At 39.9% G+C, this 25,570-nt stretch overlaps 1 protein-coding gene across 2 annotated transcripts in view; it reads left to right on the top strand.

Annotated features, from left to right (window-relative positions):
* The window catches only part of PREX2 (phosphatidylinositol-3,4,5-trisphosphate dependent Rac exchange factor 2), a 302,207-nt gene that overhangs the window by 244,987 nt on the left and 31,650 nt on the right, over positions 1 to 25,570 (top strand). For both annotated transcript variants that reach the window (XM_086336651.1, XM_086336652.1), the window contains exons 36-37: positions 13,198 to 13,264; positions 13,503 to 13,693. In XM_086336651.1, coding sequence (XP_086192777.1) covers positions 13,198 to 13,264; positions 13,503 to 13,693 — 258 coding nt within the window. The remainder of the gene's footprint in view (positions 1 to 13,197; positions 13,265 to 13,502; positions 13,694 to 25,570) is intronic.

Here is a 25,570-nt window from a genome sequence, read left to right as displayed (position 1 = left end):
ATCCATGGGATTTTCCAGGCAAGAGTACTGGAGTGGAGTGCCATTGCCTTCTCTGAGAGGTCATGCATAGTAAAAGCCAAAATAATGCATGAAATTTCCCAGGTGGTAGCACCTCACATCCAGAGAGGGCCAGTGAATTGCTCAAATGCAGGCACCTGGCAATGTTGCAGCCAGGACTCAAGCTAGGTATTTCCAGCTCCACAGCACACACTTAATCACAGCACTCCACTGCTTCTCTGAAGTAGGAAATGATCCCAGTATTAATGTGTTTGGCTTGGGGACGTGCTTTAATGCAACTTTAATCACTAACAATGAAAGAGTTAAGGACAACACAAATATGGAAAATCTTCTTGAAAAATTGGGAATTTCAAAGGGCAAGGAAGCATTTGGATTTGTTTTCTTTTCTCTGAAAAGGGGTAGCTTCATAAGTGTGGAAGCAGAAAAGAAGCTATGACAAAGACCAGAGCAGAAGACAAAGGCAAAAGGAGCTGAAATAGTTGGAGTCTTATTGTTACTTGTATATGAAAGAAATGATCTCTGGATGATTTCTGACTGTGAATTAAACTCACTAACATGTTTTTGTCTTCATAATGAATGCACCTCATACACATTGTCAAGAAAGGGGAATTCATCTGCGTACATTTTAAATCATCAGCATGCATTATGTCATTATCTTTGCATCAAATTCCAAAATAAAGTATTGAATTATTAGATATATAATTTTATATTATATTAGATATATTATATAATAATTGTCTAATATATACTATCATATTAGATATAATAATATAACATTAGATATAATAATTTAATTTTAGATATAATTTAATTATATAATGATGATACTAGAATTAAATGCAAAATATTTAAAGAACAAAACTGAACTTCTTTCAAGTCTGTTATATTAAGACGTGTTCATTATGCAGAATTTAAAACCTATATTTCTGTTCCATTCATAGCATTTATGTAATAAATTAAAAGTTTCTTAGAGGTGCTTCTGTTGATATAAACTTTGAACTTCATCTTGATACTTGAGAAATCAGTGAAATCTGATATACACCAAATATACTCAGAAAACACAATGAGAGCTCATAGATGAACAAATATCTTCCTAGTCTGAAGGAGAAGCATCTTTAATAGATCTAATATGATGCTCATTGCATTTCTTATGAGCTAAATAAGAAAAGATAGTAATATGCTTAATTGACCAAGTGACATTTAGTTCATGGGAAAATTTTTTTTCAGAAAGAGGTAGGAATACCAGACCACTTGACCTGACTCTTGAGAAACCTGTATGCAGGTCAGGAAGCAACAGTTAGAACTGGACATGGAACAACAGACTGGTTCCAAATAGGAAAAGGAGTCCATCAAGGCTGTATATTGTCACCCTGCTTATTTAACTTATATGCAGAGTACATCATGAGAAATGCTGGGCTGGAGGAAGCACAAGCTGGAATCAAGATTGCTGGGAGAAATATCAATAATCTCAGATATGCAGATGACACCACCCTTCTGGCAGAAAGTGAAGAAGAATTAAAGAGCTTCTTGATGAAAGGGAAAGAGGAGAGTGAAAAAGTTGGCTTAAAGCTCAATATTCAGAAAACTAAGATCATGGCATCCAGTCCCATCACTTCATGGCAAATAAAAGGGGAAACAGTGAGAGATTTTTTTTGGGGGGGGGGGCTCCAAAATCACTGCAGATGGTGACTGCATCCATGAATTTAAAAGACACTTATTCCTTGGAAGGAAAGTTATGGCCAACCTAGACAGCATATTAAAAAACAGAGACATTACTTTGCCAACAAAGGTCCGTCTAGTCAAGGCTATGGTTTTTCCAGTGGTCATGTATGGATGTGAGAGTTGGACTGTGAAGAAAGCCGAGCACCAAAGAATTGATGCTTTGAACTGTGGTGTTGGAGAAGACTCTTGAGAGTCCCTTGGACTGCAAGGAGATCCAACCAGTCCATCCTTAAGGAGATCAGTCCTGAGTGTTCATTGGAAGGACTGATGTTGAAGCTGAAACTCCAATACTTTGGCCACCTGATGTGAAGAACTGACTCATTTGAAAAGACCCTGATGCTGGGAAAGATTGAGGGCAGGAGGAGAAGGGGATGAAAGAGGATGGCATCACCAACTCAATGGACATGAGTTTGGGTAAACTCCAGGAGTTGGTGATGGACAGGGAGGCCTGGCGTGCTGTGGTCCATGGGGTCACAAAGTGTTGGACATGATTGAGCGACTGAACTGAACTTAGACTTTCTACAGTCTAAGTAGAAATAAGATATAATGAGAAAAACCAGAAGGTGAATGATCTGGAGTTGCCTGCTGTAGTAATATACTGGAGGAGGGAAAGTTGGTCAAACTTGGATTCCAGTCCCCACTCTTGCACTGATTGTCTGTATGACTTGGGGCAAGTTCTCAGTATCTCTGAGCCTTGATCTCCTTTTCATCCAGTGGAGCTAGCAATGCTTCATAAGCTGACTTGAGTATGAGGTTGAGAGGAGATTTACATCATCCTCAGGATTTGCAGAGAAAGCAATGGCAACCCACTGCAGTATTCTTGCCTGGAAAATCCCTTGAATGGAGGAGCCTGGTAGGCTGCAGTCCATGGGGTTGCTAAGAGTTGGACATGACTGAGTGACTTCACTTTCACTTTTCACTTTCATGCATTGGAGAAGGAAATGGCAACCCACTCCAGTGTTCTTGCCTGGAGAATCCCAGGGACAGGGGAGCCTGGTGGGCTGCTGTCTATGGGGTCGCACAGAGTCGGACACGACTGAAGCGACTTAGCAGCAGTAGCAGCAGCAGCAGGATTTGCCTAGTGTAAGGAGTAGCTGGGGCTTCCCTGATAGCTCAGTTGGTGAAGAATCCACCTGCAATACTGGAGACTCCGGTTTGATTCCTGGTTCGGGAAGATCCGCTGGAGAAGGGATAGGCTACCCACCCCAGTATTCCTTGGCTTCCCCTGTGACTCAGCTGGTAAAGAATCTGCCTGCAGCGTGGGAGACCTGGGTTCAATCCCTGGGTTGGGAAGATCCCCTGGAGAAGGGAATGGCTGCTGCTGCTGCTGCTGCTAAGTCACTTCAGTTGTGTCTGACTCTGTGTGACCCCAGAGATGGCAGCCCACCAGGCTCCCCCGTCCCTGGGATTCTCCAGGCAAGAACACTGGAGTGGGTTGCCATTTCCTTCTCCAATGCATGAAAGTGAAAAGTGAAAGTGAAATCGCTCAGTCGTGTCCGACTCTTAGCAACCCCATGGACTGCAGCCTACCAGGCTCCTCTGTCCATGGGATTTGCCAGGCAAGAGTACTGGAATGGGTTGCCATTGCCTTCTCGGAGGGAATGGCTACCCACTCCTATATTCTGACCTGGAGAATTCCATGGACTGCAAGTCCATGAGGTTGCAACGAGTCAGACACAACTGCGTGATTCTCACTTTCACTTCACTGTCAAGGAATAGCTCCTCACAAGGCATCGTATCTGCAGGTTTATTTCATGGAAGATGGGTTTTGTGAGTTTACTACAGAACAACTTACTTGAAGAATACAGTTATAATCAAGGGCTTCCCAAGGGACTCGGTGTTGGAGCAGGTGACCTCACTGCCTTGTGGGGAAGACAGAGGCAATCTTCATAAAATAGTTCTGCAGGATGGAATTGGGCAGGCTTTATCTCCAGTATTCTTGGGCTTCCCTTGTGGCTCAGCTGGTAAAGAATCCTCCTGCAATTCGGGAGACCTGGGTTAGATCCCTGGATTGGGAAGATCCCCTGGAGAAGGGAAAGGCTACCCACTCCTGTATTCTGGCCTGGAGAATTCCATGACTGTATAGTCCACGGGGTGGCAAAGAGTCGGACATGACTGAGCAACTTTCACTTTCACTATTTGTGCACAGAGATACTTCTGAGAATAACTTAGATACTGTCTTTGATTTCACACCAGAAAAACTGTTAAAGATAGAGACAATGGTGGAAAACTATCTAGAAGGATGCACAGCCCCAGTTTTGTGTCCAGGCCTGAATTTAGTCCCAATACAGAAACGATGATTGCCCTACTGTGCTACGAACAAAGTAGAAGGAGGCTTCCAGGTGCCTCCAAAGACAGTATTAGAAGTGGTAGCTTTTTATCTAGTTTGTGATTAAAAGCTAAATGGAAGGCGTCACATGCAGCTCTGCTCTGCTACACCTTAAATGCCACCAGATTTGGGGGGCAGTTAATAAGGGTCATTTTTGTTATTCTGCAATCAAAATTAAAGTTATGAGTGAAGTAGTGATTTCTCGTATTCAACATCTAAAGAATTGAACAAACACTGCATATACCAATATTTAAAGTCTTTGATGTGTGAGATGAATGGTAACTAATGGTAACTAATTTCTTGTTTGGTAACTAATCTAGGTTGGGGTGATAGCATAGCTTACAGGGGAAAATCCATCTTTTAAATCTTTCTATGCTTGTTTTAATAACTCAAAACCCTTCCAATGGGCTTCCCTGGTAGCTCAGTGGTAAAGAATCCACCTACCAATGCATTCGATGTGCGTTTGATCCTTAGGTTGGAAGGATCCCCTGGTAGAGAAAATGGTAACCCACTGGTTCCCGGAACAATCCCATGGACCGAGGAGCCTGGCAGGCTACAGTTTGTGGAGTCACAGAGAGTTGGACATGACTGAGCAATTGGGCACGAGTACAAGGCATCTCATAGAAGAAAACCAGTCTCATGGAGCTATGTTGACAGGGAGGGAAGATTTTAAAGTAACTTCTTAACAAAATTCAATAAAATTGTATTGCCATTAATAAATTAAGGATACTTCTACCCATTTGATTTCTCTAATTTATTTAATTATATTAAACCATCAACTTTGGTCAGTACAAATAAATTCACTGGCATTACTAGGGAGAATGGGGTGAGTAGTGAGGTGGATGGAGTCAGCTGAGGGGAGTTGTTCAGAGGTTTGGAAGGATTACCAGGTTAGGCTTCTTGGCAGAAAATTTTGACTGGAAGAGGAAGGATATTATTGGACAATGTCTAAAAGATACATGGAATCAATGAGGGCATATTTACTTTTTAATTGGAATGCACTTGCTCAAATTTATAGTTCTTTGGAGAAAGGACTCAGTAGTGGATGAGATGATTTCTTGTTTATCCATGCTAATTCTCACTTTTCCTTAAGTATGTACGTAGTGATTCACTTAACAAATACTTATTGAGCAGCTGCTTTGGCTAAGGCAATATTCTAGATGCAAGGCTTACAGAGGTAACATGACGTAGATCATGTTTCGTTTCAAAGAGTTCTTTAAAACTTAACCTGTAATCTGTTCATCTGAGGAATGAAATTACAAAAAAAAAAAGAAAGAGTCCTGGGGGATCTTCAGTTTCTTAATGTATTTTCATTAGCAGAATTCAGAAATAGTGAGAGCTTCAGGTGGGCTCCTGCAGACCCAGGTACCAGGCTGGTCCCTGTGGTCTACTTGCTGACCCAGGCACCAGACCTGCATGCTGAAGATTCCCTTCGATAGCCCTTGCAGAATTTCTGTGTGGACTGACTAGTGAAAAGTTTTCCCAGCTGAAGCCAGTCAGTGAAGATAGGAAGAGCTGCCTCTTCCTTCAAATGCACAGATGCCAACGCAAGACCACAAGGATCATGAATAATCTAGGAAACATGTAATCACTAAAGGGAAAAGAGAAAAAAAAAGCTTCAATAACTGACTCTAAAGAAATGGACATCTGTAAATGTCCTGGCAAAGAATTTAGAACGATCCTCAGAGAAGTAAAGTGAAATGTAAGAAAGCATGGTCAACCAAATTAGGAAAACAGTGAATGAAGAAAATTAGATGTCCAGCAAAGCAATAGAAACCATTTAAAAAACTTAAACAGAAATTCTTGAGTTGAGGAATATGTTGATTGAACTGCCAAATTTAATAGAGAACTTCAACAGATTCAACCAAGCAAAAGCAAAAAAAAAAATCAGTGAACTTGAAGACAGAGTGTTTTAAATTATCCAGTCAGAGGAACAAAAAGAAAAAGAAAAACTAAAAAAAGCTTATGTCAATTATGGGATACCATCAAGAGAAACAACCGACTCACTACTGGAGTCCCAGAAAGAGAAGAGAGGGAGAAAGGGACAGACGCCTTTTTAAAGAAATAATATCTAAGAAATTCCTAAATCTGGGTGGAAATTTGGACATCCAAGTTCCTGAGTTTATAGGTCTCCAAAGAGTTTCAACCCTGAAAGTTCTTCTCCAAGACACATTATAATAAAGGTGTGTAAAATCAAAGGCAGAATTTTTAAAACTGAAAAGAAAAAAAAAAATTGCTCACGTACAGTAATAGAGAACAAACCTTCCACGAGGCTGTCAGCAGATGTCTTAGCAGAAACCTCACAGCCAGGACAGAGTGGGATAAACCTGGAGGCCGTTGTGCTCACTGAAATAAGCCACAGAAGGATACTGTGTGGTCTCACTTCTATGTGGAATCTGGGGGGAAAAAATGAAGATGTTGAACTCATAGCAGCAGAAAAGAAAAGGGAGGAAGGGAAAATAGGACGACGTTGGTCAGAGGGTACAAATTTGTGGTTATGGAAGATAAATGCATCTAGAGAGCTTATGTGCAGGCATGTTGTGTATACTTAATAATACTGTATTGAACCCTGAAATTATGCTTAGAGTGGAGTCCAGGAGATTTTACATACACAAAAAATGTTAACTAGGTGAGGTTATTAAATATATTATATATTAATTAGCTTGACTCTGGTCATTTCACTGTGTATATTTATATGAGATCACCATAGCATTTACCTTAAATATGTACAATTTTTATTTAAAAATTTTAAAATGTTCAGATCAGATCAGTCGCTCAGTCATGTCCGACTCTTCGCAACCCCATGAATCGCAGCACACTACGCCTCCCTGTCCATCACCAACTCCCGGAGTTCACTCAGACTCACGTCCATCGAGTCAGTGATGCCAATCCAGCCATCTCATCCTCTGTCATCCCCTTCTCCTCCTGCCCCCAATCCCTCCCAGCATCAGAGTCTTTTCCAGTGAGTCAACTCTTCGCATGAGATGGCCAAAGTACTGGAGTTTCAGCTTTAGCATCATTCCTTCCAAAAGAAATCCCAGGGCTGCTCTCCTTCAGAATGGACTGGTTGGATCTCCTGGCAGTCCAAGGGACTCTCAAGAGTCTTCTCCAACACCACAGTTCAAAAGCATCAATTCTTCGGCGCTCAGCCTTCTTCACAGTCCAACTCTCACATCCATACATGGCCACAGGAAAAACCATAGCCTTGACTAGATGAACCTTTGTTGGCAAAGTAATGTCTCTGCTTTTGAATATGCTATCTACATTGGTTATAACTTTCCTTCCAAGGAGTAAGCGTCTTTTAATTTCATGGCTGCAGTCACCATCTGCAGTGATTTTGGAGCCCCAAAAAATAAAGTCTGACACTGTTTCCACTGTTTCCCCATCTATTTCCCATGAAGTGATGGGACTGGATGCCATGATCTTCGTTTTCTGAATGTTTAAGCCAACTTTTTCACTCTCCTCTTTCACTTTCATCAAGAGGCTTTTGAGTTCCTCTTCACTTTCTGCCAGAAGGGTGGTGTCATCTGCATATCTGAGGTTATTGATATTTCTCCCGGCAATCTTGATTCCAGCTTGTGCTTCTTCCAGTCCAGCGTTTCTCATGATGTACTCTGCATATAGGTTAAATAAACAGGGTGACAATATACAGCCTTGACGCACTCCTTTTCCTATTTGGAACCAGTCTGTTGTTCCATGTCAAGTTCTAACTGTTGCTTCCTGACCTGCATACAGATTTCTCAAGAGGCAGATCAGGTGGTCTGGTATTCCCATCTCTTTCAGAATTTTCCACAGTTTATTGTGATCCACACAGTCACAGGCTTTGGCACAGTCAATAAAGCAGAAATAGATGTTTTTCTGGAACTCTTTTGCTTTTTCCATGATCCAGTGGATGTTGGCAATTTGATCTCTGGTTCCTCTGCCTTTTCTAAAACCAGCTTGAACATCAGGAAGTTCACGGTTCACATATTGCTGAAGCCTGGCTTGGAGAATTTTGAGCATTACTTTACTAGCGTGTGAGATGAGTGCAATTGTGCGGTAGTTTGAGCATTAAGATGTTAAGTAATGAATAAAATGATAATGATAGCCATCAATAACATTGGGTGATGTGCTACGTGTCAAATGTTGTGCACTAAAGACCTTGTGTTTGTGTGCTTAGTTGCTCAGTTGTATCTGACTCTTTGCAACCCCATGGGCTGTAGCCCGCCAGACTCCTCTGTCCATGGGGTTCTCCTGGCGAGAACACTGGAGTGAGTTGCCAAGCCCTCCTCCAGGGCATCTTCCCAACCCAGGGATCGAACCTGGGTCTCCCGCATTGTGGATGAATTCTTTACCATCTGAGCTACCAGGGAAGCCCAGTTAAACAAAATCACCATTTTTTATAGGGTCTAGTGTATAAGCCGCTCCAGTGTTCTTGCCTAGAGTATCCCAGGGACGGCGGAGCCTGGTGGGCTGCTGTCTCTTGGGGTCGCACAGAGTCGGACACGACTGAAGCGACTTAGCAGCAGCAGCAGCAGCAGCAGCAGCAGCAGCAGTGTGTAAGTATAGAAGCCAAAAGTTAGGCTTTTAACATCTAAACATGATAGTACTTAATCATGTTTATTTTCATCTTTTCTTCTTTAAAACACTGAAGAAGAATTTGCTGTATCATTTCTGCTAGTCATTTGTAGGTAAAACAACACTCCTATGAGTCTTGCAAGAGATCTTATGAATATTTGTCTCTTAATCATCGTTTTCTCTCATCGAGGAGGAAATATTAAATACCCTTCCTCTCTATTTTTAAGTTCTGATGATTGTTAAATCCTATAAGTATTTGCTTCAGTGTTAACTGAGATGTAGCCTAATAGTTATAAACTTAAAAAGAATCCTTCCTACAAAGAATTCTTTTTCAAAAGTGCATAATAATTATTTTTAAATTAAGATATTTAATATATTTCCTTTTGTCTATCAGGTCACACATATTTTTAGTTGTTCAACTGTGTGTTTTAGATCTCTCATGAAATAAAACTCAATTCAATACTACATCAAGTATTATTACAGGCTATGAATCAGGCACTGTCTTTGATTATGGGACAGCAAACTATAACTTTAGGTGCTCTGTTTTTGACAAGCCAAGAGACAAATTTATCCAAGCAAATCCAGGTTTATCTCATTATTGAGGATTTCTCTTCATATAACTTTAGGTAAAACCTGTTTCAGAGAAGTCAGAGCTAATGCTTATGGTTACTCAAGGCGGGTGGGATGAAGGTGCAAATCACCATTCTCCTACCTACTTATTTAGCATGTATTCTTTGCCCATATGTGGGCACAGGTTGAACCTATCTGGTGATTTTCATTTATACAAGAGATCAGTATCTTTTGATGTGATTTTCTGTGGATTTTCCCCCTTTAATTTAAGTGCTATGATAGTCAAAGGCAGTTTAACAATAGTACTTATGAAACAGTCATACCTATAGTCAACTGCTGTACCATTGTAATAATGGCATGTCTATGACTAATATCTATAATTGACCAAACACTGTTATAACTCCTTTTTGAAATGCAGAGTAAATGCTAAAATCCCAAAACTACATGATCCAGGTTAGAATATTTAGAGATAGGACATGATATTAGAATTATATATGAGTCTGGCCAAGTGAAAAATTTCCATAAATTATTATAAATACAGAAATGATCTCATAAGCACTGATGTAAAGAACAGACAAGAATCTAGCAGAGACCTGAGTGGAATACTGTAGTTGTTCCTCCTTACTTATAAAACACCAGTGACTCTTGTGCCTTAATTACCTCTTAGAAACTGGTTGTCTTCCAGCATGCCCAGAAAAAGGGAGACGAACAGCCAGAGAGATTGCCAAATACCAGTCACTTTTGTCATTGATTTAACCTCTGTGTCTCTCCTATCAGACTTTTGCATGGTCTCTCTTTATGTAAAAGCCTGACCATTCCTGGAGCATCAGCTTGACCCTATAGAGCTGTGATCCTAATATGTTACTTATTTGAAAAATCAGTTTTCTAACTTGTTAGTATATTAACTTGCATGAGTCTGAATTAATCTTGATGTTCCCCACACGCATTTTCTTTCTTTCACGGCAGATGTCAATTCCCTGTGTCCCAGACTTCCCTGGCGGTCCAGTGGTTAAGACTCCTACTTCCAATGCAGGGAGGCATGGGACTGATCCCTGGTCAGGGAAGTAAAATCCCACATGCTGCAAAAAAAAAAAAAAAAACTAAACTAGTCTTTTCACTTCTAGGGTCTCAAATTTCCCTAAATTGTCATAGCTGATGGGTCGTGTACTTCTTTCTATTTATTCTTTTTAAAAAAGTAATTTTATTGTTGCTGTTGTTCAGTTGCTAAGTCATGTCCAGCTTTTTGCAACCCCATGGACTGCAGCAATCCAGGCTTCCCTGTCCTTCACCATCTCTCAGAGCTTGCTCAAACTCATGTTCATCGAGTCAGTGATGCCATCCAACCATCTCATCCTCTGTCCTCCGCTTCTCCTGCCCTCAGTCTTTCCCAGCATCAGGGTCATTTCCATTGAGTCGGCCCTTCACATTGGGTAGCCAAAGTATTGGAGCTTCAGCTTCAGCAATTTTATTATTTTTTTAATTGGAGGATTTCCCATTTATTCTTACTTTTTCACTGGTAACAAAGTTTTCCCTGTGTAGTGCTTCTCCACTGCTTAACAAATTAATTATATCTTAATTTGGTATTTCATTTCCTCACACTATGAATCCAGCCCACTTGTGCAATACTCAGTCTCTCTGCCTTACATGAACCTGCTGTCTGGCAAAGTTGGCTCCACCCATTTCTCTTTCTCTTCTAATTGTTCATAGTGTTGCCTCTACTTGAAATTCTGTTTTTCCATTTTGGCCTGTCCTGAATCCCATCCATCCATCCAAGTCCAACTCATGTACCATATTCTTATGGAGCCTTCCTTCTTCCTCATGTGTGTGTATTTCAGTATCTTTCTGTAAGTTTTTAACCTACCTATCATTTCCTGGACTACATTCTAGATACCTCTGTATTTGTCCTTGCTGTTAGATTGTATGAGATACTTTCCCAAGATTCATTTCATTTTAGTTATTTAATTTGGATATATTTATACTGCATTTATTGTAACATGACATCCCCTCTTTTCTTGGTATTTTATTCTCTAGGGACTAAATAGAAAATATTATCATACTGCATTTATTTTGTAAGGCAAGGTTCATTTACAAAGTTGCAACAAGGAAACCTGATGCATGCCTGCATGAAAGGAAACTTACTGTTCATCCTATGTAAAGTAGCAGGCGTGTTTTCAAAACCGTCTTAATAAGATTTGCTTATTGAGACAAAGAGCCATGACTTCATTCTTACTAACCTCAAAAGCATATTAAATTACAGTCAATTTTGGCATTAATCCAGTTTTACCATTAACTCTCTCATAAATTTTGATTAAGGGGTATTGCCAGACTTTTGTAATTAAGGGAAGTGCATTAGAAATGTATTTCATGTTGGAAATTTGTCATGTTCTGAAAAATACTGAAGTTCTGTGAATACCTGTAAACCTTAGGGATGGTAAAATTCATGGCTGAACAATCATTTTTCTGAACAGAGAGTACCCAAAATTAGTTACAGGCTCAAATCTAAATTTTTATTTTAAGAAATAATTGATTGAATTAAAATATTTCTTGGCTGTGTAAATTTCATAGGAGTCAGGAAGAAGCTGTATTTCATGGTTACCTTCTCTCAGTGTCATCAGCCCATAGATATATTTTATAATAATTTGCCACTTTCTGTAATTATGGATTAATGAATATTAACTACTCACACAAGTCTGGATCAGTAAATATATTTAGCTCTGAATTTGTCATAAGCTTTTATCTTCTAAAAGCATTTTGAAGGGTGTGGTTATATCATGAGATGCTTTATCTATTTTCATTTTGCTCTATAGAATTTGCTTCCCTGGTGGCTCAGACGGTAAAGAATCCACCTGCAATGCAGGAGACCTGGGTTTGATCCCTGGGTTGGGAAGATCCCCTGGTGGAGGGCATGGCAACCCACTCCAGTATTCTTGCCTGGGAAATCCCATGGACAGAGGAGCCTGGAGGGCTACAGGCCATGGGGTCCCAAAGAATCGAATAGGACTGAGTGACTAAGCACAGCACTATAGCATTTAGAAAAAGTGAGATTCTTTCAGAATAAAGTTTTACTTGATGTGGGCATTTATACATTTTAAATCTATAAAATGTTTTATTCTGTTTTTCTATTAGCTTGCTTCATCAAATATGTGGGGTTTTTTCTTTAAGCATTTTGTCCCAGTGAAAATTTGTAGATTTCTGCCACGTCAGTTCAAGTGACTATAGCAGGATTAGATCTACGTGATCCTCCTCTTCACTGGCTGAATCAGTGACAACTTTTTTTTTTTTTTTTTTAAGGACTGTCTCTTTTAGAAAGTAGGGAGAGTGCTCAGTGTGGCCAGCTGTGTATCACTTTTCTAGAGTGAGTTTTCCACTTAGTGTATTAAAATAGTTGTGACCATATTGCATCCTGGTGACAAAAAAGAACAAGTATATCTTGGAAGAGAATTTTACTTCTCATCTGAACATAACTTATGGCTGAAAGAATCCAGCTAAGTAATCTGTTTAAAATTAGTGTTTGGAGAATTATTTTCATAATCTGTCACTTGCATAATAAATTAAAACCAGATCATGTTTTTCAACAGTCATGAGAAAATATCTTTCTTCAACTTTTATAATAATATTAATTACTGCATCAGTGAGCACTTATTCTGTGCTGTGTCCCCTCCTAAGTATTTTATTTGCATTAACTCACTTCATTTTCTTGGCTGCCTCATGAAGTATTATTAATATAAACTACTAAAATCTCCAAATTACAAAAGAGGAAATTGAGGCATATACAAATTAAATATCTCTCTAAGGCCGTATAATAAATAATAGAGGTGATGGTAGCTTTAATTGTTTTTTTCTGAATGGAAAACTTTCTTTTTTTGCAGTTCCACTCATGCTAGCATTCAGTACTTTGTTAATTCATTTGTCTTTAAAAGGAAATCAGTAAAACTTGCACGTCTTCATGCTTTTTAATTTTGCTAGCAATAAATGATCATTTATTCTTTGGATTCTTACAGGGCATTCTATTTGGACAAGTCAAATTCACCACCAAACTCTACATCTAAAGCTGCCTACATAGATAAGGTAAAAATAGAAGATTGCATTGACCCTATATTTTACCATTTACCTTTTATTTAATTTTGTTGGTGTTGTTCTTGAGCATGGTGTCAGTATAAAATTTATGAGCTCCAGTTCTGTTACCTCCATAATAAAATATTTTAGACTGTAGGTTATAATGACTGTGAATTATAGCCCATCTAAAAAGATTTCTTTCTATTAAACATGTTGAACTTTATGTTTATCGTTTTTTTTTTTCCTGTAGCTCATGAGGCCTCTCAATGTTTTGGATGAACTTTATCGACTGGTGGCCTCATTTATCAGATCCAAGCGCACGGCCGCCTGTGTGAACACGGCTTGCAGCGCCTCCGGAGTTGGGCTGCTGTCAGTGTCCTCGGAGCTGTGCAGTAGGCTGGGGGCCTGCCACGTCATCATGTGCAACAGCGGCGTGCATCGGTACGTGACTCCCACCGTGCTGCATCTTTGCCTGCGTCTTCACTACACCTCGTTATGTTTGGACTTTCTTGTTTATTACATTTAGCTCTGTGAAATTATAGCTGGAAACGTATTTGGAATAAGATTTCAGAGATTCGTTAATTCTTGCAGAGTAATTTCTGGCTTTAGTTCTATTTTCAGTGACTGTTTATTCATACAAAATGAATGCAATCCCACATTTATATCACTGTGGCCTAGAAGCTTATCATTCTTTATATATCTTAAGATTTATACTTTAGGTACAAAATTGTGCATCTGTTTTATGCACTCTAGGAACTTGCTTGGTAGGAGCTGGTGACTAGAATATTTTCTAGAAAAAAGGTTTTTTACCTTTTCTTCAGTGGTTTGGGTCCTTGTTACTCAATTGTTGTGAGTTAGATGTTTTCTTGGGGTTACCACTGCCTTCCTACTTCTGGCAAAATCACAGTCTAAAAGCCCACACAATATGCTCTTCCTGAAACTGTAAGGAGGAGTTTTAGATGGGTTCTATTCAGGAACCTGTTTGGGAAAGCCAGTAGGTACATAAATTCCTACAGCTGTATCAGATTCAAGTCAGGTCCTTCTTCATAATTACTTATTCCTCTTCTGTCACATCTCAGTTTTCACAGAGAAATGAAACCATATAAGTGAAAATAATAGAACAGGATTTAGTCCTCATTGTAATCTGGTAGGCAGAGAGTCTTCTGTCGCCAGTCATAGTCTGTTCTTAGTATGAGGCCAGTTAGATTTTGAGAGAATAGTAGTTGTTGTTTATTCAAACTTACTTGGTACTTAATCCATGCAAAGGACTGCAGTTGGTGCTATTGGCTAGGTAACATCATAAATTGATGATGCTTATGGTACAGACATGAGGCATGAACAACAAACAATTATTAAAGTAAATAATAATGTGACAAAATAAGATAACAAAAATATAATAAAAATAACAAATGACTTAGACTACAAGAAAAAAATAAATGACCTAGGAGAGTTACAGCTAAAAAATAAGAATCAGAAGCAACATATATCTTGGAGATGGTTGGAACTTTCCCTGGAGAAGGTAGTGTTTGAACTGGGTTTTGATGGGTAGAGGTTTTGAAGAGGTAGATAGAAAAAGTTGATTCAAGTCAGTAGGTTTTCATCCATGAAATTCCATTTGACTTGATATGCCTGAATTATGGATTTCAAGTCCTACACAGCATGTCCTTGCTTATGAAGTGTGGCAAGACTTTGTTTCTCTAAAAGGAGCAATTACACCTGTGTGAGTGACACAATAGACAGAATTGTCCCCTTTATTTTAATTGCTGAGTACTTTGTGCTCTATTGCAAGCTTACTCATGCCCACGCTCAGTCACTCAGTCATATCTGACTCTTTAAAACCCTTTGAACTGTAGCCTGCCAGGCTTCTCTGTCCATGGGATTCTCCAGGCAACACTACTGGAGTGAGTTGTCGTTTCCTCCTCCTGGAGATCTTCCCAAGCCAGGGAACCCACCTCTCCTGCATCTGCCGGCAGATTCTTTACTACTAAACCACCTGGGAAGCATTGCAAGCTTACTAAGAGCTTAGATGAAATATCATTTGCAACTAAATGAGTTCAGCAGAGAAATGCTGTCTCCGATCAGTCATGTTCAATCGTTCTGTTCTCATTCATTCATCCATGTATTTACTTTCCATTCACTCAGTTAATATACATTGAGCACTAATTATGTGCCAACACTGTTCTAGTTTCTGGTATCAAGCATTGGGAAAAAAAAAAAAAAAGGCAAAAACCTCCCTACTGTTATATAATGTAAATCAGGTGGGAGTGAAACAGATGACAAAGTAAATAAATGGTAACATGGTAGGTGACATAAATACAGAAAAGAACAGAAGTCAGAGAGGTGACAGGGGACAAGATGGGATGAGGGGATGTCATCTTCCAAGGAGGAAGTTCTGTTGGGTTGGAGACCTGTGTGAAATGCAAGAGTGAGTCATGCAGATATCTCAGAGAAAGTGCATTCGATTCTAGAGAGCAGAGTGCAAATGTGGGAGTCCGAGTGGGAGCCAGCATGATGTGTTCAAGGAACATAGAGGCCACTGTGGCCTTGACACTCGGTATGTCATCACCATGATTAATGTTCTTACTCTGCCCTGGTGTAAGATCATAGTTATCTGAGGACTGTGACAACCAAGGGACATGTCAGGCTTCAAACTACAAGCATATTCTCCTATCTCCACATGAATTTACTGAAAGTTAATGCTTTTAAGTTTGCCATTTAATGCAGTTCCCTGGCGGTTCAGCGGTTAGGACTCTGTGCATCCATTGCAGGAGGCCTGGGTTCGATCCCTGGTTGGGGAACTAAGATCGTTCAAGCCTCATGGTATGGCCAAAAAATTTTTTCTAACTTCCAGAGTTTTTTAAACTCTAGAATTTTTTAATCCTAGAATCATGACCAAATTGTCCAAGTTACTCTCTCATATCTCCCATGAGCAGTTTTAGAGTTTGACGATTGATGAGTAGGAGAAATAGATTGGTGTTCTACAACCATTTTTTAATTACTGTATTCATTGATGGATGTGTTGGAATCACAAGTAACATTGAAATTTCAAAGTTTTTTGGCTTTCTCCATTTCTGCAGTTCGAAATAAATATAGCTTTAGTAAATTCATTTCAGAGAGATTTACTGAGATGTAGGCAGAAATGCCCCATCACAGATGCTGAAATTAAGGTTAAAACTATTTGAAAATAGTACTGTTTTATTTTTCTGTTATGCAGAATAATATAGGCATTTAGTAATATCTTTAATCTTTCAGGTAAGGCTATGCTTAGATTTTTCATGGTGATAAAATGTGTGCTGATTTATGTTATGCAAGAATCAGAAATCTTGCATAACTCTGTTACTAAAATACTTCTTCAGTAATTATAATTCAGAAAGCTAGGAAGGAACCCAAGTAGATCCATACCTACCCTAATTATTGAACATGGAGGTTTACCTTGAGGTTCTGACAAAGGGGAGAAATTCAAAATATGAATTAGAATAAATATTACAGACTATTTTTAGCATTTACTTTTAAAATTAAGATGGGAAGTGGTTAACAATATGGCATCCACATTAGATAATCAGTTTCCTGCCTTTTCTGATTTTATTCACCAAGAAAAAGGAATCTAAAATATTTTAAAGTATTGAGTTATAAGCCTGTATTTGATATTAAAGAGAAGAATGTGATTTTTCAGAATGAAAGGGCAGTTTTAATTAGCATTCATATCTAGATGTTTTAACGCCAACCTGAATTAGACGCCTGGATGGCATACCACAGAGAATGAAAGCTGGTTTTTGTTGTTGTTAAGTCACTAAGTTGTGTCCAACTCTCTTCAAACCCCTGGACTGTAGCCCGCCAGGCTCCACTGTCCTTGGGATTTCCCAGGCAAGAATACTGGAGTGGGTTTTCATTTCCTTCTCCAGGGGATCTTCTCAACTCAGAAATTAAACTGAGTCTCCTCCTTGGCAGGTGGATTTTTTACCACTGAGCCACCAGGGAAGCCCTAATGCAAGAAGGAATAGAATTCAGGATGAATTATTAAAATCTTTTCATAGTGTTTGGTCCACCTTTGTTTTTATTAAATTCTCTTTCCCAGGGCAGTCCTTTGTGTGCATTACAATTCTACTGATGAACTTTCCTCCCTACACTCCTCAATCATTCACTTGTGTTAAATACCTCCATTGTTATTGAATATTGAAAGAAGATTGTCTTTTATTAAGATCAGGCTTTTTTTTTTTCCTTTTAAATTGTGTCTGTGATATTAAAAGCTAGTTTGATAAATGAAACTTTTCCAAAGTTTCCATTTCGTTTTCATCTCTTACTCCTTCTATCAAACAACATATATCTGAACATAGTTTTATTAGTACGTATAGTTTTATAAGGGCTTCCCTGGTGGCTCAGTGGTGAAGAATCCACCTGCCAGTGCAGGAGATGTAGGTTCAATCGCTAGGTCAGGAAGATCCCCTGGAAAAGGAAATGGCAACCCACTCAAGTTTTCTTGCTTGAGAAATTCCATGGACAGGGGAGCCTGGCGGGCTACAGGGATTGCAAAGAGACAGACCATGACTGAGCGACTAACACTTTACTCCCCTATTGCTATGTTGCCCCTCCCCGCTTCCCTCTTCCCACTGGTAACCAATAGTTTGTTTTCTCTGTCTGTGAGTCTGCTTTAAAGCTCTTTTTTATACCATGCAGTTGCTTGCTGCAGCCCTTCCAACAGCGTGCCAGAGGGTTTCTAAATTTCCCTATTATATCCTTCTGCCGAATCCTTCCATTCATTGTGGTATTTCATTTTGTTTTGCTTCTTTCTCCACATCACTGCTTAATAGCCAACTGTTTTCCTTTAATCATTATATTGACAAATCAGCATATTGCAAAAGTTATAAAACCCAAGCCTGAGCCTTACCACCTCCAAAAACAAAGATTCCATGTCCCTCCCACGATGTTTGTTTATGCTTCCTTCCCCAGTGGCAACAAGTAGGTAGATATTTCCAGAGGCTCCCTGAAAGGTTCAGTTCGGTTCAGTCGCTCAGTCATGTCCGACTCTTTGCGACCCCATGAATCACAGCACGCCAGGCTTCCCTGTCCATCACCAACTCCCAGAGTTCACTGAGACTCACGTCCATCGAGTCAGTGATGCCATCCAGTCATCTCATCCTCTGCCGTCCCCTTCTCCTCCTGCCCCCAGTCCCTCCCAGTATCAGAGTCTTTTCCAGTGAGTCAACTCTTCGCATGAGGTGGCCAAAGTACTGGAGTTTCAGCTTTAGCATCAGTCCTTCCAAAGAAATCCCAGGGCTGATCTCCTTCAGAATGGACTGGTTGGATCTCCTTGCAGTCCAAGGGACTCTCAAGAGTCTTCTCCAACACCACAGTTCAAAAGCATCAAATCGTCGACGCTCAGCTTTCTTTACAGTCCAACTCTCATATCCATACACGACCACTGGAAAAACCATAGTCTTTACTAGACGGACCTTTGTTGGCAAAGTAATGTCTCTGCTTTTCAATGTGCTATCTAGGTTGGAAAGGTTAGGTCAAGGAAATTTCTAGTGAGGGCAGGAACTCTGGAATCACAGCGTTTCCCTCTGAGGACTCGTTCCACGGAGTTTTTGTCCACATCCTCTTTTAATCTAGGGCTTCCCTGGGGGATTAGAGGGTAAAGCGTCCACCTGCAATGCAGGAGACGCAGCTTCATCCCTGAGTCAGGAAGATCCCCTGGAGAAGAAAATGGCAACCCACTCCAGTACTCTTGCCTGGAAAATCCCATGGACAGAGGAGCCTGGGAGGCTGCAGTCCATGGGGTCGCAAAGAGTCGGACATGACTGAGCAACTTAAACTTTCCTTTCCTTTCTTTTAATCTATCCATGACAGATTTTCAGTGGTGTAGGAATTTCTGGGATGATCCTGCAGGAAGACAGGTCATTTGAGCCCAGGCCTCACGTCTGACCCACCTGTGATGTCTGAGCACCAAAGCCTTGGAGATCTGTACACATAAATTACCTTTAATCTTCGAGCTTTGTTGTGAAGATGAATCTCTTCCAGGAAACAAGGCCCATCGTTAGCTGAATACTTGGTGTTCAGTCACCAGTCAGGGCTGTGAACAGCAGCATCAGAAGGGGCTGGCTCGCTGTGTCAGGGCTTCACCAGCACCTGCCGCAGCAGCGGCACCATAGCCGCCTTGTTTTGAATCCCACGCAGGTATGAGGAGGAAACAGTCTATGGCAAGGCCTGCTCTCATTATTAAAAAGCACGATGATAATGAGCCAGCTGGCTGCCATTTATGTATTCCAGTGTTGGACTGCTTTTTCTTTTATACATTCTGGAAACTCTTTTTAACATATATAACGCTTTAGGAGCTCAAAAACTATATATATGAAGTTTCTAACTGAAAAGGAGTATATTTCCAAGATGCATTTCTTAGTTGGTTATTTAGAAACTGAGACATAGTTTCACGTTGGATAGTATTGCAGAGGGTGGTTGAATTCTCAGTCATCCGTCTTCCAGCAGAAATGTACAAAACCCATCATGTGACCATAAAATAAAACCCAAAATATGACTCTCAGCATTTTCCAGAAAAATGAAATCCAGGAATTAAAAACAACTAAAGAGAAATGTGTCTTAATAGTTTGGTTAATGAAAAAGTTATTTAAAATGAAAATAAACAGTGTAGTGATTCTTAATTCATAGAAACAATCTTTTAAATTCTTTTTTAAGGGAACTATCAATTAACAATTTTAAAAACCACTTTTGTTTGACTTTAAAGAACTCTTTCTTAGCAATATTTTATTCTGTCATCACCATGACATCAAAGGACAAATTGACAAATAGGCCCAGGGTAAGGAATGCAGACTCCTATAAAAGTGGAGCACTCAAGGTAACCTGGCGTAGGTGATCAGAGTCCTAACGGAGAAGATGATGAAGCTGCAACAAAAAGCATCAAACACAAGGAGTAGGTTTACTCTGGGGATTTCTGTATGTAGGTTAGATTCTAGGTATGAGAGGGAAAAAGTAAACGATTGCTATAAGCAAATGTAGTTTTCAAGTTGTATCCACTTATTTTTTGTCCAAAAATGCATTGGAAATTTCAGTAATGAGATTAGTGGAAATACTTGAATTTTAAATCTCCAGAAAGGTGGCTAACTAGAACAGAGGAAACTGGTAACTCATGATGCCAGGATCCTGTACGTTCCCAATAAGAAGTCCTAAATTTATGCTCTTATAGTCAGGAATCTAACATATGTTAGTGGAAAGCACTTATTTTGTATCAGGATAGTAGTAGCAATGAGTGATAGTAGCAGTGAGTAGTGATATTTTAAAATTGTCATTAGATACGGCTGCAGTTTAGATTATTTTTCTTGAACAGTTATAATTTGATTACGGCCAATGCAACTTTTCCCATTTGTTAATATCTAGTAAAATCATTAATGAATTAAAGAAAAAAAAGTGAAAATGTAAAATTGTGTACCAATCTTTAGAAGGGAAAAAATAAAATGCTATAATAATGGGGCTCTGGGAGACAGACAAAATATATCTTACGTATGCTATAAGTATACATCTTACTTACTCTGGCAAACTTAAAGGAGCAGAAAATAGAATTATGGGGAGGAGGGGAAAAATGGGGAGACGTTGGTCAAGGGGTACAAAGTTTCAGCTACACAAGATGACTAATTCTGGAGATCTGACATAACAATGTGAATATACTTAATATTGTATTATATTCTTGACATTTGCTAGGATCTTAATGGCACCCCACTCCAGTACTTTTGCCTGGAAAATCCCATGGACGGAGGAGCCTGGTGGGCTGCAGTCCATGGGGTCGCTAGAGTTGGACACGACTGAGCGACTTCACTTTCACTTTTCACTTTCATGCACTGGAGAAGGAAATGGCAACCTACTCCAGTGTTCTTGCCTGGAGAATCCCAGGGACGGGGAAGCCTGGTGGGCTGCCGTCTATGGGGTCACACAGAGTCGGACACGACTGAAGCGACTTAGCAGCAGCAGCAGCAGTAAGTGCTTTTACCACCAAAAGAGGAAAGAAAACAACAACAACAACAAAGACTATGGTAACAATGTGAGGTGATCAATGTGTTAATTAGCTTAATTGTGAAGAGTATCTTACAGTGTATAGGTATATCAAATCGCCAAGTTGTATACTTTAAATTTATATGACATTTGTTAATTATACTTCTGTTGAAAGCTAGGGGAGAAGAAAGAAAAGTAAACCCAGATCTTCAAATTATACTAAATTGTAAAGTAGGCAAATAAAACTCCACAGTTTATGCTAATTTAAGCAACCAGATAAGTAAATTTATTCTCATAGAATTATATCAAATATCTCAAATATGATAGAAGTTTTATTCTTTTACCTTTTTCCATTATCTCTTACTAAAGTTCTTTCCCCCAAAGAGGTGACTAGATTTGCATATATGTTTTTTTTTCCCGAATTTTTCTTTGCAGTTGATAGAAATCTTAATAAAGTAGTACATTAAATTATTCTATTTAAAAATGTTCATCGCTTTCATTAGATTACTGTGAAAGAAGAATAAAACAGTAATTATGAGTCACTTCTTATTGTAGTGGTTTCTAGCTCAGACTGCCAGTAATCATGTGTTGTTGGCTAGGCAAGCTTTAATGTCAATACTTATAAAGTCAGAGCTTATACCTTATTACCTTCTATCATTAAAATTGGAAAATTCTAGGTACATTAAACATATCTTGAGAAAATAATCTAAATACATAATTATAAGTGATATTTCATCGGATTTTGCCAAACCAAATTTTTCTATTTGAAAGTGACAAGTGTAGAATCAACTTTAAATTATAGTGTTAAACAGGGCATGATTCTGCAGATTTTATTTGAAAGAAACTGAAGCTATTGTTTTCCCTAAACCTGCGAAATTATATAAAAAACAAAGTTCCAGTCATTCTCTAAGATGTATTCCTGAGGATTTCATGGCTAGTGGTTTTATAAGTACTGTAATAACTGTCATAAGCCAAATTTTCTCTCCTCCAGAGGAGAGAAGTATGGGTGTCTCACCAATATAAATGTTTCATTGGCCAGCACTTTCAGAATTGCCTCTTTTTCTGTGTGACCTGGAGCAGGGGAGCAGGTGATGTGGGGGCAGCTGATGGGAGGAAGCAGCAATTTCTGCCTCTATGATGTTAATTTCAAGTGGGCACTAGGTCATCTAATCCTCTGGAGGAATACCGAGAAGTGAGATTTCAATCCTTTTAAGCAGGAAGGATGTAATGTAACACCTGTTGCAGGTTTTAAAGCATGGATAGTGTTTACCAGGTGACAGAAATGGAGGAGGACGTTTCCCTGTAAAGGAATGGTATGAAAATATAATACTGAGGGGTGTGAAATAGCACAGGAAGGGGCTGAAGGTCACAGTAAAGAGTTTGCTATTTCTGGACAGTGAAATGAGGAGGAAGCCGTCCTGGGAGATGAAAGGAGGAAGAAAGACAGGAATTGGAGCATGGAACGCCCTGCCTACTGAGTTAAGAGTTGGAGACTCCCTTTCAGAGGCTCTAGGAAGCCAGTGAAGGACTTTTAGCAAAAGAATAACATGATTAGATACTTGAAAAATATTTTTAAAATGAAGATCAGTACCATGGTCTGCAATGGGACAAGGAGGGAGGCAGGGAGACAGCCAGGATTTTACAGGACTTCAGTCACATGATGAAGGCCAAAACTAAGGCCTGGGCACAGAGTTAGAAGGGAAAAGACATGTGAAAAGTATGGAACGGCAGTACCCAGAACTGGACAACTGGTGAGGAGTAGAGAACAGGGGAGAGAGATGCTGACTCTTCCAGTGTAGACTTAAAAAGTGCTCAACATGGGAGCTGCAAATTCAGTTTCATCTGGGGCAAAATGAGGACTGCAGCCTGGGAGACAGTACCTCAGATAGCTCTGAGAAGCTGCTCTACAGAAGCTGCGGGGGAGGCTGGTATATATAAGGTTTTGGTGAAGGGGGAATACATGCAACCAAGCACATATTTTTCCAGAAGGTTTCTGCTAGTCATGAAGAACAGTCATCACCATGAAGGATTTCAGTGCTTTTCTAGATATAAGGAGATACACGAATTGGGCTCATAAAATCAGCTTCTGAAAATGTCTAACTATCCGAAGACCTGTCCTGCCAGTTTTTCCTCCCAAGCACAGTGTGTCTCATATCTGCTCTCCACCCTGAACTCCTTTCAAGGGGATGTTGAAAGTCAGCAGCTGCATTGCTGCTGCTGCTGCTAAGTCACATTAGCACATGATTTAATCCTTGTAGAGGTAGATGGCAAGTGCCCATGGCAAGTGCCAATTTGCAGTTAACATTAGCGTGGAAAGATGAAGGGGAGGGAGGCTGCTGTGATGGGGGTGGGGAGGATATGCGTTTGTCATTGAGGGGATTGTGGAGACAGATGTTGCATTAACTATAACATGTTGAGTTTTAGATGTTTTAGATGTACCTGTGTGTGTGTGCGCTCAATCATGTCTGACTGTGACCCCAGGGACTGTAGTCCGCCGGGCTCCATTCTATCCATGGAATTTTCCAGGCAAGAATACTAGAATGGGTTGCCATTTCCGCCTCCAGGGGATCTTCCCAACCCAGGGATTAAACCCGTGTCTCTCGAGTCTCCTGCAGATTCTTTACCACTGTGCTACCTGGGAAGCCGTACCTATATAGGGATGTCCTTTGGTGGTTTCATACTCAGCAAGGACTAAAGTTGTATGTGAGTACAAGTGGGTATAATAACAATAAATAATCAAGTATATATATAATCTCAAAGGGTAATGGAAACACAGTACTAAGAGTTTTCTGGGAACATGCTTCAGGTGTTAGGAGCAGGGAAGAGGTATTCCAGGAACAGGCACAGAAGTGTAATAACAGAAGACTCAGCTGCCTACTGTGGAAGGTGAGGAAAGATCACCAAGGAGTGTGTAAAAAGCATTAAGATTCCTTGATTCTCTACCACCAGTCCCCTGTACACCCAAGAGCCTCAGAATAAACCACTGTAGGATCTACGAAAAAGGAATGAAAAATACTCAAAGTTCTGCTTAGTATCTTGCATAAATAGGTCAAAGAGAAAACAATTATCCTGTCAAAGGTTGGGGGTGACAAATGAAAATCACATACTGGACACCCCTTAAACATCAGTGTCATCAAAAAACATGCAAGAATTGAGGACAAAAGTCCAGTAGCCAAAACAGATGGACCAGAGAGGGAGTGTTGAGGACCTTTGGGTAGCCTTTGAGCAGCCAGGATTAGGGTCCTCACCTATTCAGTTAAATTCCAAAAATAAAACCAAAACAGAAGTGAAATCTACTGGAGAAAGGGTCCCAGGCTGGATCATTTTAAATGCAGAGAAGCAGGTTCAAACCTGGTGGCTGTGGTCATGAAGGTCCTACCTTACCCACAGATGTTTCATATTCATGTACATCTTCAGCCTAGCAAACACCTCCTACTACGGCCAAGTGGTCAGCTACCTGTCCCCCAAAGGTCCATAATTGCCTCTGCACTCACCACAGCAACGAACCTGGTCAGAGTAGAACATGCCTTAATGTGCTTGATGAGAAGGGAATGAGGGCTATAGAGTGTGTATGCCTGGCAGTTGATTTTGAAGCCTAGGTTTAAGGATAGACATTGAGAACTTGCTGAGAATGTACTGAAAGTTGCAATAGAAAATTCCTATTATCTTTAATGGGAATTTCATGGCTAATTCTCTGTGCAGTGCTGAAAATGTGCCCTTTAAACACGATTGCTTTTTTGCCTTAAGATATATGGAGTGAGCCAGAGTATTCAATTTGGCTCTGCTTCTGCTGCCAGGATCTCTTTCCAGCTGTTGCCCGCTGCTTCTCCATTCTGTTCAGTGGTTTTCTATGGTGCCACTCTCCGCCTGCCATCTCTCTGCTTTCTTTTCAAATATTCATTAACCCCTTGTCTTTCAGCTCTCAGACTGTGAACCATAGGAGTTGGTACAGAAGATTTCATCAGCACTGCCTATTTGACTAGAGTCAAATAATAATGTTGAATGGGCTTCCCAGGTGGTGCTAGTGGTAAAGAAACTGCCTGCCAATGCAGTAGACGTAAGAGATGCAGATTGGATTCCTGTGTGGGAAGGATCCCATAGAGAGGGCATGGTAACCCACTCCATTATTCTTGCCTGGAGTATCCCATGAACAGGGAAGTCTGACAGGCTACAGTCCACGGGATCGCCTGTGAGTCCTACATGACTGAGCACATGCACGCACATATGTCTGTAACTGTATTATTTATTCTTTAAAACAAATAGCTGTTTGCTTGTTTTTCACATTTAAAAATATTTACTTGTTTCATTAAGAAAAGTGCC

Source organism: Bos grunniens, chromosome 14 (assembly GCF_055505025.1).
Source record: "Bos grunniens cultivar Pamir isolate PY7600 chromosome 14, Bosgru_T2T1.0, whole genome shotgun sequence".
Lineage (NCBI taxonomy): Eukaryota > Metazoa > Chordata > Mammalia > Artiodactyla > Bovidae > Bos > Bos grunniens.
This window is presented reverse-complemented; position numbering and strand designations above follow the sequence as displayed.